Source organism: Lepisosteus oculatus, chromosome 11 (genome assembly GCF_040954835.1).
Source record: "Lepisosteus oculatus isolate fLepOcu1 chromosome 11, fLepOcu1.hap2, whole genome shotgun sequence".
In the NCBI taxonomy this organism is placed as follows: domain Eukaryota; kingdom Metazoa; phylum Chordata; class Actinopteri; order Semionotiformes; family Lepisosteidae; genus Lepisosteus; species Lepisosteus oculatus.
In genome coordinates, this window is record NC_090706.1 from 40,967,067 (window position 1) to 40,983,439 (window position 16,373).

The 16,373-nt window shown below is 51.2% G+C and overlaps 1 protein-coding gene across 3 annotated transcripts; it reads right to left on the reverse strand.

Annotated features, from left to right (window-relative positions):
* Positions 1 to 388: 388 nt before the first annotated feature.
* Positions 389 to 10,765, reverse strand: mat2b (methionine adenosyltransferase 2 non-catalytic beta subunit methionine). Of its 3 annotated transcripts, none has more exons than XM_069195345.1 (8): positions 10,665 to 10,765; positions 6,823 to 7,017; positions 5,782 to 5,896; positions 5,066 to 5,212; positions 4,529 to 4,722; positions 4,216 to 4,329; positions 3,747 to 3,885; positions 389 to 3,616 (listed from the first exon to the last, which is right to left on the reverse strand). In XM_069195345.1, exons 1-8 carry the CDS (start codon positions 10,692 to 10,694, stop codon positions 3,357 to 3,359), a joined length of 1,194 nt encoding a protein of 397 aa, XP_069051446.1. In that variant the 5' UTR covers positions 10,695 to 10,765; the 3' UTR covers positions 389 to 3,356. The 3 variants fall into 3 exon arrangements, with proteins under 3 accessions (XP_069051446.1, XP_069051445.1, XP_006632013.3); XM_069195344.1 differs by lacking the exon at positions 10,665 to 10,765 and adding an exon at positions 9,602 to 9,752; XM_006631950.3 differs by lacking the exons at positions 3,747 to 3,885; positions 10,665 to 10,765 and adding an exon at positions 9,602 to 9,746 and having other exon boundaries at positions 3,351 to 3,616.
* Between the last annotated feature and the right edge of the window lie 5,608 nt (positions 10,766 to 16,373).

The window sequence follows — 16,373 nt, forward strand, 5'->3', positions numbered from 1 at the left end:
GGGACGCCTGCTGCGCCGCGCTGTCTGGTCGGAGGACACTGCAGGGGACCCCGAGCGTTTCGGTATCCGCGCCTCCCCGGAGCCCACCTGAGGGGGGGGGAACGGGGCATGATGGGCCGTGAGTGATGCCCCCGCCGACTGGCACACCCAAACCCCCAGCCAAGAGCACCAGAGGGAAGGGAGGTCGTCAGCCGCTCATCAAGACCCAAGGTCTCCCCCCCCCCCCCCCCAGCTCCTCCTAGAAGGAAGCCAGGGTATCGGCCTGTTCCACCCTCCCGCCACTCTCTGTGCCTAGTCTTCTCGACACGCAGTGGGACGCTGTGAACAGCGCTGTGACTGGCTAGTAAGTGAAGGTCAACAGAAGAGAAGGAAAAAACCAGAGACGCTGAAAAATGAAGCTTTGCTTTATTGGGGAAACAAGGTTGTGAAGGTTTACAGGTGCCGCGTGTGGAGTGTTCAGTGCACACTATACAGACTGCGGTGACACAGTGCTCATATTGTTCACACTGGTAAGCGATGTCAGTTTACACAGGTCAAATCCAACCAGGTAAAAACGGAATATTATCCGATCTGAACTACGTGACCAAACACCAACAGGCATGAGCAATTTCACGAAAAAGTCAAACAAATCTCGAGCTGTGTTTAAGAACGGCTAGTAATCTGCACAACACTGCTTAAAGAAAAGCCTTCCCTATTTTTATTCATTGCCTGAAAGTCTGATGAAGTGGTGCCTACCGTCTGTCAGGCCAGCCTTGGGATCACCACAACCCAGTGTCTGAAAATGGATGGACGGATCTAAAAGACCTAGCCTGAAACAAGACTCTCCTGTAGATGGGAATTAGACTCTAATGCAAATACATTTTGAGGAAAAAAAAAATCAGAATTCATGCCCTGAGCATAACTGGCCATCAGCAAAAATTTGAACAAGATCACCATCTTCCACAAGGCCTGGGGACTGTCTTCACAAGGGTCAGTGCAATAACAGAAACGGTCCAGGAACTGAAAGAGCGAGATCCTATAGAAGCAGCTGTCTTCTCCAGTCCTCGGCATGATGAAAGAACACGGGGTGTTGTTACACCAGCAGATGCAAATGACCGAAATTATCGATTATTAGCAAGTAAATAAGGAGCTGATCTGTGGTGAGATTGTGTAATGGAGGAGTTTGAAAGGTGTGTAAACTGGAGTAGCTCTGTCTTAGAAGCTTGCAAACTTTGCAGGATGTAAAAATAATAATTTGAAGGTTTCCTGCATAAAAAAAGTATCCAACACCATATGATGCTCACATTTTCAAGAACATTTTAATAGTTCTTCCAAAATTATAAATCAATCTCTCGTGTCATTCTTCCAATGATTATAGCAGTACTGAGTGCTGACTGATGGACTGAACCCTTTAATGCACACTTAACACACAGGACAGTGGTAAGAGATAAAGGCTGGATCAATCCAATGATCTTATTACCTCAGAACAAAATTATCCACAAACTGCGAGTATTACCTCAGAGCAGTCTATGTGAAGCACTGAAAAAGTATCTGGGGCAGCAGTAACAGCCAGACAACTCAATTTACTCCACCCAGACACCAACTTACTATTCTGAGCACGCAGAAGGACTGTGAAAAAACTGCGTCTATATCTTCAGTAGTCACGTGATGAGAACGCACATAAAGAACAATCTTGCTCCTGTCCTTGTGTCATTCGCTGTAACCAGCTCACTCTTTGTCTTGAAGACACACCCCAGTTCAAAGTTCACCTGGGAGCAAGGAATTAAGAACCTCCCTTCTCTAACAACACAGAGGTTGAAAATAGTCCCCTACTTTTCCATTTCAGATATGACTATATAACATTCCCAGGAACAACAAACTTGCCTGGAAAATCCCTCTGAACCTGCCTCCAAACTGACCAAGTCGAAACCATGCCAGGAATCAAACGGCCCTCACAGACCGTGCACAATCTCGGAGGATTTTATAAAAGAATTTAAAGGTTTTTTAAAACAGTACATTTAACAGAATCACTTACCCCAATTAATATTTAGCTTCTCTGATTCAGTTGTTTTTCCAAACACTTCAAAACTATATTTTATTAAACGTCAAACCACAGGAGACCACCACAACAACTGCGTGAAGAAAGGAGTTCAGGTGAGACTGGGCCTGTTAGTGAGACACACAAAGACAGCAGGAGGGCTCTGCTCCTATCCGGGGGGGGGCTTGCTCTGAATACGCCACACAGTGCAGAATTTTAAGGGTCAAGCCCACAAAGCAGATCCTCAGCCAGGTCACGGAATACCCACCCTTCCAGTCTCTGCACCCTTTGCTTTTTTTAACCAGTTTCGGCAACATGCAGCCCCACCTGGTGGCAAAAACAGGGAGTGCACCACCAACTCACAGAAGCCTACAGTCCATGGCGTCCATCAGCCTGGTGGACTCAAGGACTGTGAATTCATTGACAAGCGGTGTGCAATCTTTAATCTTTGGCAACTGCTCAGTAAATTTCCCATGTCTCCTTAATTTTCTATTGCTATATTTCAGAACGAAACCCACACTCTAGTACTTCTGTAGCTTAGGGACACGGACACAGCCATCTTTCCTGGAGAAATGGGAGCGCTCCTCTTCCACAATGGACAGAGACTGAAATTTACACTGTGCTTACAGGATATTTTTACCTGCATATTTTTTTTTCCAAATGTAACTTGTCTGCAGTAAGGAAAATTGGAAAACCTGAACATCAGCTAGCACTGTACTTAACGGCAGAGGTATCGAGCATGTCAAGGAACTCCGTCAGACACTCTTCAGCCAAACTCGCACCTCAACATGAAATCGGGAAATCGGGTTTTGGAACAGTGAAAAGAGAAACCTCCCCTTTTCTCTTGCGATTGTGGGCTTGAGATTTTCATGAGCTGGACAGAACAGCCTCCAGGCCCGTCTCGCACAAACCCCAGGTCACAGCGTGCTTCCTAACACTACATCTTGAGCAGCGAGTCACACTCTGAGAGGGCAGGCAAGAGGATGCTCTGCTGTGCAAACGAAAATGTGAAAAAAAAACATTGGAACTCAAACACTGTTTAGATTGGCGTGACTGACAAATGCGACGTTCTAGAAAAATACTAAATTTCTATTTTTTTTTTACATTCTCCTAGACATTAGGTTTTCCACTGTGTACACCCTGCTGGACAAAATGTTCCTTACCACCCTGATTCCAGAGCGCGAGCTACCTCTACCGAGACAGACACAGACAGCAACCCCCCCTCCAAGTCTGTATTTGTAATATTTAGTCCCAGAGTGACTCACGACACAGGCAGATAGCTATGCTTGAATTCTAGTTCCTCCACGAGTGCATAATACCTGCCGTCTACAGGAATGGGCTATAGAGAAGCTTCTGAGACTTTCTGAGGGAGGAATGGCCAGCGGGTGGAAGGAGCAGCAGTGCAGTCTCTCGCCTCGGGCCTGCTCAGTGGAACACGGTCTGCCTCCACCTCTTGTCGTGCAGGAAGGGCCAGAGGCTCTCCTTGATGCCCGCCTTGAAGGGGGTGTGCCGCCCAAGGCCCAGGCCCTCCAGCCTGGAGCAGTCCAGCTGGGCATTGTGTGGCCGTCGGGCGCCCACGTCGGCCGGCGGCTCCGTCACCTGTGGGGGGGGCCGAAGGAAACGCATCAGCGCCCTCGCCGAGGCTCTGCGGCCCCAATCGCAGTCGGGCCCCGGGAGCTTCTCGCCTCTCCGCTGCCCTCCGAACCCCCCCCAGCGCCTGGGCCCTCACCCGAAGAGCACCACGCCACCTCATCGTGCTCTCCGAGGCCGCGAGACCTGCTGCTCAGTGCCCGCAAGGGCAATCCGACAGGCCAGCGGGCAAGAGTGGCACAGCCAGGCATCGTGCTGACCTCCAAGAGACGGTCCAGCTGAACAACATCACGAGACAAAGAGGTGTCGGGATCAAAAACCCCACAGCACTGAAGCAAAAACAGGGACAAGAGCCGAAAGCTCTATTCTCGAAGAGCTGCTCTCAGAGTCCAGATTCTTCTTGTACATTAGCATGTTTTAGACCTGGCATTAACGTCTCACTGCTCATCTCCAGACAAAAATTTAAGATTTTATTTCGGGGGGCATCCCTGTTTTTCTGCTTTATTCAACTGGAACGTGCTGCTAAAGAACCAAAGCAGCGCAAAGGCACTCTGTGACTTAGAATAAGAAACATTTTGTTCAAACCTTTTCTATGTGCCAGCACATACCGGAATGAGATGACTGCTGGGCAAGTTAAAGGCATCAGCTATCGCACAAGCGATTTCGTATTTGGTCATCTGCTCCTTGCCCGAAAAGTGGAAGATTCCCTGTATCGACGGATCCTGGGGAGGTTAGAGAAAGAGAAAATAATTTTCCTGCATGGAGTTTATTTTTCAAGTGGCACGAGTTTTATCACCCATTTCAGCTTTCACAGCCGTCACAGACTCTTCTGCAGAAAGCGCCGTCTCGTGCAGGCTTCAGCCTGGAGCTGCTGGACGATCGGTCAGGCCCTGTGCCCGCCGGCACTGGACAGACACCCACCTGGAGCCTGCGGTCAGCCAGCTGCCGGCACACGCTGGCGACGTCGTTGACGTAGGTGGGGAAGCGCTGCTGGCAGTGGTCGACGCCGCAGCTCGCCGCGCCGTTCTGCACCTTGTCGAGCAGCACCGTGACGGCACTCTCCTCGGTCTTCTCCACGGCGCCGTACAGAACGGGCACCCTCAGCACGGCCGCGCCTGGCGCCACGCCCCCCGCAGGGCGAGCCCACAAGCACCGGGAAAGCGAGACGTTAGCACCGCCTTCTGCCCCGCTCGCACGGGGAAAGTGGCAAAATTATTTCTCATTAAACAGCCCGAGGAGACGCTGGTAGTGGCAAACCGTTCTTTCACATCACAAAAGGCTCTATTTGGGGAGGTAGCTCTCTTTGCAATGTTATCTTTAACTTTGTTTTTTATTCCATCCCCAATTCTGTGTTGTTGACATGTTTATTGTCAGTGTGCTACAACTAAAAATCCACATTAGTATGCATCTATTCTGACAAGGCCAGCTCTGTGGGTCCACGAGCCCCGGAGCTCCTACCGGGATTGTGCCGCAGGACCTCCCTCTCTCCCTCCAGCTTGGTCTTCCCGTACAGGTTCAGGGGGTTCGGGGGGTCGTTCTCTGCGTACGGGGGGTCGCGCCCGTCAAACACATAGTCCGTGCTGATGTGTATGAGAAACATCCCAGCTGCAAGGGAGAATAATGAGTGAGCCGGCCACAGCACTGAAAGCCACTGGTGTGTGAAGGGAGGAGGGCTGAGGCTCCCCTGGGCTTGCAGTCCAGCTGACACTGACCCCGGCTCACCTGTCTGAGCAGCTCTGACTGTTATTAGTTATACGAGCAACTGGACAGCATCTGTAAGGTTCATGCAGGGTTTTCAGTTGATGTGAAAGATGCACGACAGGCAAGCCTTCAAGGCCTGTGTAAGAGTGCTGAACTTGAATTTTGTAACCAACAGTGAGAAGGGAGAGAGGGAGGAGGGAGAGAGGGCAGAACACAAGCCGAGAGACACAGCGACCCCCCCACCGCCGGGCCCGACGCCCTGCACTGCAGCAGCCCCGGCAGCCACACGCTGGCACAAATGCCCAGTCGGGAATCTTTCACTTCGGACTGTGGCAAATGAAAAAAATAAAAACACGGATCCCACCGAAGGCGGCTCAGTGCGGAGAGGGAAACGGATGGGGGAATGACTCTCTCCTGCCAGCCCTGTGTCCTGCGACCGTGTGACCTGGCATGGGGCTGGGGGGGGGTCTCACCTGACTCCTTGGCGACGGTCGCCGCGGCGTTCACGTTCAGCTGCGTCGCAGCCTCGGTCTGGGTCTCCACCACGTCCGGCCTCCTCTCCGCCGCGCAGTGCACGATGACGTGAGGCTGCAAGCACACACACACACACGCGCTCTGTCTCACTCCTGAGACACGCTGCCTCACAGCCCTGCAGGTGACCCGCTCCCCCCCCGTCAGGGCAGACAGGTCAGCCGCCCGGCCGCAAAGCAGGGCAAAGCACCCCACGAGCCACCGGACTGAGAGGGGGGCTCAGAAGCGATGGCACCCCCACGCTCTGTCACAGACTCTTCTGCAGAGTCGCAGTGGCCTGAGCAGTGCCTCAGCTCTGACGTCACGACCGGGGGCCCCCAGGGACCCTGTCAACGGATGGCAGCCCGTGTGCTCAACGGGCCTTACGACAACACACAAGCATGCCATAATACGGAGGAGCGCTGGGTTGGTGCAACAGTCGGGATTCTCCAAAGGCTATCGGCAAGCTCTCCCATCCTCCTGAAATCTGAGGTGGAAGCAAAAAAGGACTGATCTGACCTCCTGGGAACATCAGCTTGTGTTGCTGTGTGGTCTATGACTCGACCGCATTTTATTACAGAACATAAAAGTTCATGTGAACTAAACCGACCTTTGCATATGAGCCTGAGTGTTGCATCTCATACAAGTACCCAGTATTTATTAGACCACAGGATCGTGTCTGAAGCAAGCAGAAGCTCGAGCTGGGGAAATGTGTACTGAGCAGCGACAAAAAAAAAAACACTGCTTGTAACAGCAACAAAGTCTGTAGATAAAAAAATGGCCTGTTTAAAAAAAATGCAAAATTCTTATATTTAAAAAGTCAGCGTTAAAATCTCTACACAGATTTAAAATGAAGCCCTTGTTATGGAAAGAAACCTCCTTAAATGTCAAATTCGCCTGTTGCTACAGCGCCGCTCAGTGGTGGGAGCTCCTGTCCCTTCCAGCACCAGAGAAGCAGTCTCATTCGACAGATAAACACACAAAGGAAAAATGGGAGATTTCACCTGGAAACCCTGAACCATCTGCCGCACGGCCTCGGGTTCGAGCAGGTTGCAGCTCTCGAAGCGGGGCCGGGCGCGGCTGTGACCGCTGCCCATGACGTGCCAGCCGTTGTTCTGGAACTCCTTGCAGACGGCCCGGCCCAGCAGCCCCGTGGCGCCTGTCACCAGCACCCTCCTGAAGGGGGTGTCCACGTGCTCCTGCGGGGGGGGGAGACGGCGCATCAGGGGGGGGCCACAGACGATCACACCGCGGCCCCGAGCGGTGCTCACCCGCAGGAAAGGAAAGCAGGCCTTTCAACGAGGGTGAACACAACTGGGCCAGTAGAAGCCGATTCAGCTGTAATAAACTAAACAGCAAGCCACGACTGTTGTACCGAGCTGCAGTATGGATGTGTAACAGACGCGATGTATAATGTGTTGTGATGTTTTCAGACGTACAGAAGCCCTGTGTGTCCATTAAAATTGTCCCCTATGACACGTTATTTTATCTCACTCTGACGAGCGCACGCGCTCAGGGCAGCTGGCCGCTGGCCAGGCAGGACACGGCCTCAACGGGAACGAATCCCTTCCATTCCCCTCTCCCAGGGCCGTGGAGGACACCCGAGCGAGGAGCGCTCCCTCTCCTGGCACCCTCACCCACCCCTAATCCCGCTGCCCGCTGGCAAAGCTGAGAGCAAAATGGTGATGCAACAAAAGGCATAGGAGTCATTTAAGAAAAGCCGCATGGAGCCGACTAAGAACTGCTTGTAGAAAGTCTCTCTCTTACAGCACGCACTGTATAACACAGCCCTAGCTAAGCCCAGCACTGCTGTTTGAGCTCTCTTCCCTTGCAGTGTACCATTAGCAGGCTTAAAGAGCGCCTCAAATGTAATCACCAACCACCGGGGGAATGTGTTAGCAGACTGTAAACTCAGATTTTATCGGAGGGTAAATGTTGAGTAATCTGTCCACACATCCACAGTTCCTCAAGGGACAATGCACAGATCCATGCACAGACGGTGCTTCAAACGACACGTTGGTCCAGTTTCCGATGCTTTCGGCAGACTGGGAATGGGAGAGCAGCTCCGACGCCCGAGCCGCAGCAGGACATTAGCAGGTCAATATCATTAAAATAATGGAATTTCACTCAAATGCAGGCCGGGTTTCCCCCACTATCACACTCCTCCCGGATCAAAGCAGAAAAAGGTCCTGCAGGAGCAATGTGAATCTGAGTCCCTCAGACTGCTCACAGTCAACTGACTGCCCCCCGGCCTCCCTCCCCGGTCCACAGCAAGAGACCAGGAGCGGAGAGGAACGGCAAGGAGACAGGCGCCAAGGCAGAGACCGGAAGTTCAAGGATCCCCAGCGGGACACTGACAGCATCCCGGGAGCTGCTGAAAGCACGGGAGAGTGACGGGGAAGAGCAGACAAGAAGGGTTTTAAGGAAAGCAGGCCTTTCAACAACCCTGCTCACCGGGATACCAGCGAGATCGTTAAACTACAACTCCACCTGCCCCAGTCTTCCCATGGAGCCATTTTCACTCCCACAGTCCTCCGTGCAAGGAAGCACGTCCAGATTCCCATCTTCCACAGCCCAAATCGTAACTTCCTCTCTGACGCCGGACTGGTGTCCCGGCCAGGGTGCACCCTGGGACAGGCTCGAAGAAGCGACAGAACAAGGATGCAAGGATAACTTCCTCGTGCTGGTGTTGCCCCGTCCCTAATGACACCCCCCTACCGCTGAGGTAGCTCTGCTTATCTCTGCTTCCTGCTACGGGGGTGGGAAAGCGCTTCACTGGGTCACTGGCACACTGTAGGTCCGACAGAACAGGGGTGTGGTGGGCAACTGGGATCTGGAGTCTCAGGACACAGACAGGAGCAGGGTAGGGGTTCCCAATTCTGGGACACTGGGTCTGGGGGACACTCCACACCTGCTGGCTCTAGTCCCAACTGAGGCTGAAATTAAGGCAGTAGATCCTTAATAATATTAAGAATAAATTTGAGCTCTTTAATCGCTTTCAGTTCGAAAACACGTAGGAGGTTTTGTTTAAACAGCTACGTTTCATGGGCAACCTAAGATCTGAAGCCTTTGAGCGCAGAAAAAAAAACACTACAAAGGTTCCAGCCAAGCAATTTAGGAGTTATAGTTGCTTAAGGAGCGATCTAAGGAGCTCAGCAGCGATGAAGACCAGCAGGTGAGGGCTGTATGGACTGGGCTCCACCAGACTGGCAGGGGGGCCACAGGAAACACGGTTTCCACAGGCACATCACGCACACGTCCTGCCCGGACACCGACAGCTGATGACCCACCTGAACCAGGAATAAGCCCCACGTCTGTTTCCCGAGGCTATCAAACACCTATCTGAACCTGACTCCCTCAGAAGTTTGGAAAGACGGCAGGTGTCTTTTAATGGACTTGGTTTTGATGTTGTTCTGCCTGATGGTGCGACGAGGGCAGATTCGTCCCTGTTTCACCCAGCGAAAAGGAGGTGTATGCTGTTTTATCCGCCTTAGTACGATCGGTCTTTTAAGAAGCTCTTATTTAACTGAAACGACACACAAGAACCGAAGCAGCCACCGAGGCGATGCAGTATAATTTAAATACTGAGCGGCTAAAACGGCCGGGAACTTTCATAATATTGGAGACAGTATTTTTCTTTTAACAAGGCTGGGTGCATCCGACGTTTCTGGAAAAACAAAAATTAAGGAAAAACGAGATAACGAGACGTCAGGACAGCCTTGAAAGAAACCAGCGCCGGGGACCGAGGGACCCCCACACGTCCACCGCGTCAGACCGTCTTACCTCCACCAGCTCCACATTCCCAGGTGTGAAGTGTATTTTGAGCTCTTTCTCCCTGCTGCTCATGTCTGTCAAGTCGCTCTCCTGCGTCGGGATCATTTCCCTACGACACAGCGACTTCCTGGCCGCACCGCGCCTGCGCCGCTCGGCGCCCCCTGCCGGACAGCCCCGCCGCCGCACTGAGCTGCACCTTTATTATTATTATTATTATAATTATTAATATTGATGACATTTCTCTGGACACTCCACTCACAACGCTTTACAGGTCACGGGGATCCCCTCCACCCCCACCAGTGTGCAGCCCCACTACTCTCCCCACACACCAGCTCTCAGTGGGGAGGAGAGCAGAGTGATGGAGCCAGTTCAGAGAGGGGGATTATTAGGAGGCCATGACGCCGTTTTTGAGGAACGATATTTACTGACCACAGAGAGTCAGAACCTCGGTTTTATGTCTCATCAGAAGGATGGCACGTTTTTACAGTATAGTGTCCCAGTGCTGGGGCATTAGGACCCACACAGACCGCAGGGTGAGCGCCCCCTGCTGGTCCCACTCACACCTCTCCCAGCAGCAGCCTCAGCTCTCCCAGGAGTCTCCCCTCCAGGTACTGGCCCGGCTGAGCTCCAGTGGGGCTGCCAGCTGGTGAGTTTATCATACAACATTCTCACTCAGACATCTGACCTGCCTTCACACGCACTGTCCTTCCAGGACACACCTCATCCGTCCGAACCGAACCGAACCAGGGGCGTTTGTATCAAGTACGCCCTTAACAAGTGCCCAAGCGCACAGGCTCCTTTCAAGAAACGCGGAACAAAACTTTACTATTAGTCCGTCCGTTTTGCAAGCGCGAAAACACCGAAATGGCACAACTTTCTACAGCCACTCGTTATTAATCCTCCGGAAGTTTGTGCAACCTGTTTTTTTTTTTCTGGGGCTGTTCCTCACGGTGACGGAAGTCCAGCAGGGGCAACTGTTGATTCAGTGATTATCACTACTTTAGTTCGTAACAGCTTTTCTGCCGAACTCACTACTGCAAAAGGTGAAGAAGATGATGAAGCTACATCTTACCTGAAATCCTGCGAAAGGACATTCCGGCATTTTCAGAGTTGATGATTGTTTACAGAAAACCGCCGGCTCGCTCTCACCAGGAAGATGTGTCGTGTGTTAAAGGCAACGTGTTCTTAAAGGGCACGTCACTCTTTTTCATATGACAAACAGGGGACACAACCTGTATATTGTATCAGTTCAGTTTATTTGTCATACGCACAAGTGCAATTAAAAGACTTACTTGCTTATATGCTCACATACAAAGACATTAAGGAATCACCAAAAACATAAACACAGAATAGCAGCCGTAGCAACAACAAGTTACATAACGCACATAACAGCAAGACAAGCAGTGTGAGAAAAAGAACAATAAAAACATCAGTGTGAGTCAGTGATAGACATCATGCAAACCCGTCGCCACTCTCCGGAGCTATGTTGACTTAACAGCACAAATTTTCATATTTTTTATTTCACATGTATATTCAACACCTTTCACCATACCACATCGTGTCAAGGAACTTGACAGGACAGCCATCAGACGAAAGAGACAGGGATGCGCAAATGAATACAGTAAATGAAACCAAATTCAAAGTCAGAGCTACAAAAGTGAGGTCCAAGACAGGATTGGAAGACGCAGTAGACTCTGGTCTCACTGTGTATCTCGGTGTCAGTTTGAAGGGTGAAAATGAGAAAAAAGGGACTAGGAATTAATCTAGATCTTGCTTTCCCCACTGGGGAGGAGAAGACCAGACTCCACACAGTGAGAGAGACATAATTATCATTATTGTTGTGGTTTGCGGGTATTGGATCATTCTGCTCATTACTTATTTTAATTCCATTAACTGTACTTAGTTGTACTACCAACTTTCTACCGGCAGAGGGCGACCCATTGCTTCAATATTGCAGGTCTGAACTCCCCGTGATCCTGAAGGGGAAAGACAAAATCACGATGTTTTCATTATACTTGCAATATTAAAATCCACCCTTGTCCCCCCTCGGAATTAATGCTATGCATCTGCTGACTTGTAACTAGTAATCTGGCGAGTGGTGACTGGTGTGGTCTTTCCTCTGAGCTCACGCTGAGAGAGAAGCAGGACTCAGAGACAGAAGTGTGACCAGCCACAGAGTAAAATAAGTCAACCCCCTCTGACCCCTAAGCAACGGCTGTTCCCAGCCTTATTGAACTAGTAACACGATCAGCAGGGATTATCTTGTTTCCAAACCAATTGCTAGAGATGTTAAGCCACCTACTACGTTTTATAAATTGAATCTGATTTGATCCAAGTCATGAAATTGTTGAATGAGTGCTGGTCTTGAACTCCCGGCGGGTGCTCTAGACAGTTCACGCTGCCCCTGAAAAAGAAAAAAACGATAAAAGCAGCTCTTTTTTAACAGGTGATCAGAAGTGTGTTAACATCCAGTTCTCTGCGTGTTCCACCTGCTCCAGCCTCAACCTGACACTCAGTCACACAGAGCCGGCTCTTCCCGGCAACTCTGGTCTGAAACAAATGAGCACGTCGCAGAACCGGCCTCTTGCCTTTGCTAAACTTAAGTTGTTGCCTGACTGCAGCTGTGAGGCAGCATAAAAATCAGGTGATCTGATCTCACACACAGCTGTGGGAAGACATGTATTCTGCTTACGATGTGCAGCTTTCTTTTTCTTCTCGGAACAAGACCAGTTGCTAAAGGCGTCCCAGTTCCATGTGCACACTCCCCCGCGCTGCTTACCTGTCTGACCAAGGGGCTCACCTGTAACACCCCCGGGTGAGAAGAGTTTCCCCACCTCGCTCAGGATACTGCTCAGACATTCAAGGCTCTGCTTTGTCCTGTTTCCTGCCAAGAGCACAGAACAGACTGTCAGGCGTCAGGCCTGTTTTTACTTATATCCCCACGATCAGAGGAAATAACTAAATACGAACTCAATTTTGTTAGGTCTGTTAATCGATCTTCATGTGCATCTGCATTAGAGTAAAACCACGCCTTGCACGTGCAGACCTACATATGAAACAAAGATCTATACACAAATGTTTATTGTACTTAGTTGTTGATATATTTTAGAGCTGAAATCTCCCTCTGGTTCCCACTGGGATCGAAGCGGTGTGTGCAGTGATCCCGAGCTGCAGAGGAGCCTCTCTCCGGGCCGGGCCCTGTGCTCCACAGCGTTTCCTGTAACAAACCCCTTTCCTGAGGCACGAACTGAGCGACCATTTAATGAGACTTCAACACCTCGCGTGTCAGAAATGAGGGCGCCCACCCGCTGGCTGGGGGTCCCCAGGGTGTCCTCAGACTCGGGAGCAGGAAACCCATTCAGAGCCCCCATCCCCACCACCTGCCACCCACGGGCTCTTCACCTTGTGCCTGACAGGGGGTGAAACTGAGCTGTCTGGTCTGGACGCATTGCAGACACAGTCTGCTTCGGCCAAGATGTCAGTTACACTGAGGGGCTGAGACCAGGCTAGAGTAGGCTAATCCCTAAAAATTCCCTGTATTACAGCAAGTAGCTCAATAATCACGACTAGCAGATTTCATGCACTGTAATTGGATTATAAAGTGCTCTGGGGCTGGGCTGCTGGAACGCCTGATCTCCCAGCTCTTCTCACGCTCAGCTCTTCTCACGCTGTGGTCCCATAAAATAAGATCAAGTTTGTCCCCGGTTCACCGGTCAGGGGTTCCATCACCAGACCATGACCTCTGACCTCTGGTCACTGACCACGTCCTGTTACTCACAGGAACTGGGGTCCAGCAGGGGTCCAGGTGGGCTCAGTCTCGCGCAGGGGTCTAGCGGACTGTGGGTCCAGCTCTGACACTCCGCCCCAGTTCTCAGGGGGTGTGAGTTCAGCGTTCAAAGTGCAGGCAGGACCTGCTGCCTGATTGTCTTGGTTTTGTTTTTTTACTTTTTTTTTTTGGTCGTGAAGCTTTCATGAAAACAGATGGCAAAAGACGTTTGTGCCTCAGTTCGTTTTTCTACTTTTCTACGGGTTCTAGCACATCTTTAAGGCCATAAAGTTCCTTTCCGTTTCCAACTTTAACACCAGCTGTTCGACGGAAAGGCTGGGAATTCTCGTGATTCTGCTACTGGCGTTTACTTTGACAAAGCGGCTGGCCCTACCCCTCGCCTTGACCCCGGCCCGGCCCGAGAGAGGACAGCTGAGACAGGAGAGCGTCTGCAGGAATGCGCGGGGGGGGGGAGCGTGTGACAGTCAGCTGAACCGGCTCGTCTCCCCGTGAACGCGCACAGCCCGGGACATGCGACTCGGGTCAGAGCCTGCTCGTCTCCCCGTGAACGCGCACGGCCCGGGAGCACGCGTGTCGTCACTCTGCTCGTCTCCCCGTGAACGCGCACGGCGCGGGAGCACGCGTGTCGTCAGTTCCGCTCGCCGCTCCAGCGGCCGGCGGAGCTCATTGGCTGTCGTTCACTTGCAGCGTCTTACAGCAGTTGAGCTAAATGTGGTCGCCAGCTCACTGCCAGCTCATGCCCCTGCCTTTTGTGAAAAACAAGTTGAAAGACGACGCGCGGCTCTGCGGCAGCCTGCCTGTGTTCGGAATACTCTGGGTCACAAGTGCTAGCCCCTGAATTCCTGAGATCATCCATCTCTGGCTTTTGCAGCTGTTCATAGATTCAGTGCTAATTCACTAATTCACTTTTTTCAATATCATTACCACTAAACTAGAAGTACTAGTTATTATTATTTGTTTTAAACACTGCCTCCTTAATGACAGGGCTCCAGAAGATCACCCTGTCCTGGTTAGTGCTCCTGTGCTGAGTAGTTAGAGACAGGTCCTCTCTCTAGACACACTGAGCGCTGGGGTTCATTCTTCCAGAGAGCCTCCTGAGTTCAGTGAAACAGCCAGGTACAGGTTGAACCTGCTGTCGTGTTTTTAGGCACTGAGGAGCTTGGTTTCCCTCTAAAAGCCTGCTGGGCTGTAGCAGGATCAAGGTAAGAGCTGCATTACAGACAGTGAAAACTGCAGGACACCCCAGCGTGCTCAACGCAGAGGGACAAATCTGAATTTGAAAGAGAGGGTCAGGTGTGTGAGATTCGTACAAAATTTTCGCATTCTTTTGTGTGGTATAAAAAAGTAATGCCTATTTTTTGTTAAAAAGACACTTCATATTTCAGACCTTTCTTTAAGGAAGAAATGTGTTTTTTTGAACAGGAGCCTTAATTCTGTCTGTCTCAGTTTACCGTGACAGTACTGAATGTACCAGCTTTGTTTTCAAGTCGTTCAGTTTACAATTCGCAGTAATTCAAAGCCTTTAATGTTTTTCCCAAACTGATTGTCAAACATTGGTCTCGATCTTGATTGATGTACAAATGTAAATCAGAAAGCACAGGTATGAGATAGAGGAACGATGAATGGTTAATGCCTTGGCTTCCTTCAGGAAAAGAGATCCTGGAATTAATTAGCTGTGAACTACTAAATAGGCCAGATGGGCCGTTTCACTCCCCTCATCTGTAACTGGTCTCACGTTCTTATATCGCCATGCAGAGACAGCTCTCGGCTTCTTGAAACCGAGCTCCAGAATACAATCCACTAGACAAACAAGCGCAGGACTCTCAGAACTAATAAGGAAATGGAGCTCTCAGATTTACTATTTAAAACTTTACGACATAATGCTCAGCAGCCCTTTCTGTTTGTCACTGTCCTCTGCCAAGACATGTACGGGGGACGTTTCCCCATCCGAAGTGCCTCTGCGCTCCACGAATGACAGTTTGTTAAGGATTAATCTAAGTGAGATAGCTCCTGGGATCCGTTAAGGTCAGAGGTTCTTTACTAATTAAGCAAGACTGTCTTCATTGCTTAAACTATGGGGTGCCATGTTGGGATGTGTCTGGAGCTCCGCCTGGCCACCCCAGACTGGACCTGCGCGGTTGTCAGGGGAGGCCACGCTGCTGTTGCGATGCCCGCAGGGTCCTCTGGCCTCAGCCTTGAGAGCGCCCGCGATCCGCCCAGTCCAGCGAGACGGCAGCCGTCGCCCGCGCCTGTCCCGCCTGTCAGGTCCCCCCCGCGGGGCGGCGACAGTTCTGCGAACTGAAACTCACGAGCGTGACCCCCCTGAGGCGCCCCCGCTGACAGCCCACAGCTGCGCCCTGTGTTTCAGCGGGGCTGACAAGTGGGGTGTTTACTCTGTCGCCATGTCAACGAGGAATGCGGCGCGCAGCTCGGCCGCAGACACAGGACCCTCAGCCTGCTCTCAGGTGTAAAAATAGCCGAGGGCCCCTGTGCCATCTCATGGGACAGAGTAACTGAAGCTGCTCTGCAGTATCTGATCGTCTGCGCTGACCTCCTGACAAGTTCGTGTGCGACACTAATTCAGAAATAAGGTCAGCGATTTCATGTTTTCCCTCTTTTAAATGCTCCTGAAGCCCCACGGAATTGAAACAGGCTGGTAAACAATGTCGTTCAGCTGTTAAACTACACACAGTACCCTCACACAGCCAGATTAGAGAATATTGCTGTAATATAGAGGAGGACGAGGGAGTGGCAGGAGATAAGGCTCCAGCAGTTTGCTGTGCTCTGTTCACACTGACGGAGTAGCTGGTGCCGCCGACACAGGACAAGGGGCCACGAAGACGAGGACGGCGGTGGGGCGTGTCTGTGTGTGATGAAACGAGCCTCTGGGGTGACGGCGGGACTCTTAGTTTTGCAGGTCAGGCTGCCGGCACAGTAAAAACACCGACATCGAGACGAACTCAGTCCACACGCCACTCCGCTTTTCCAAAATAA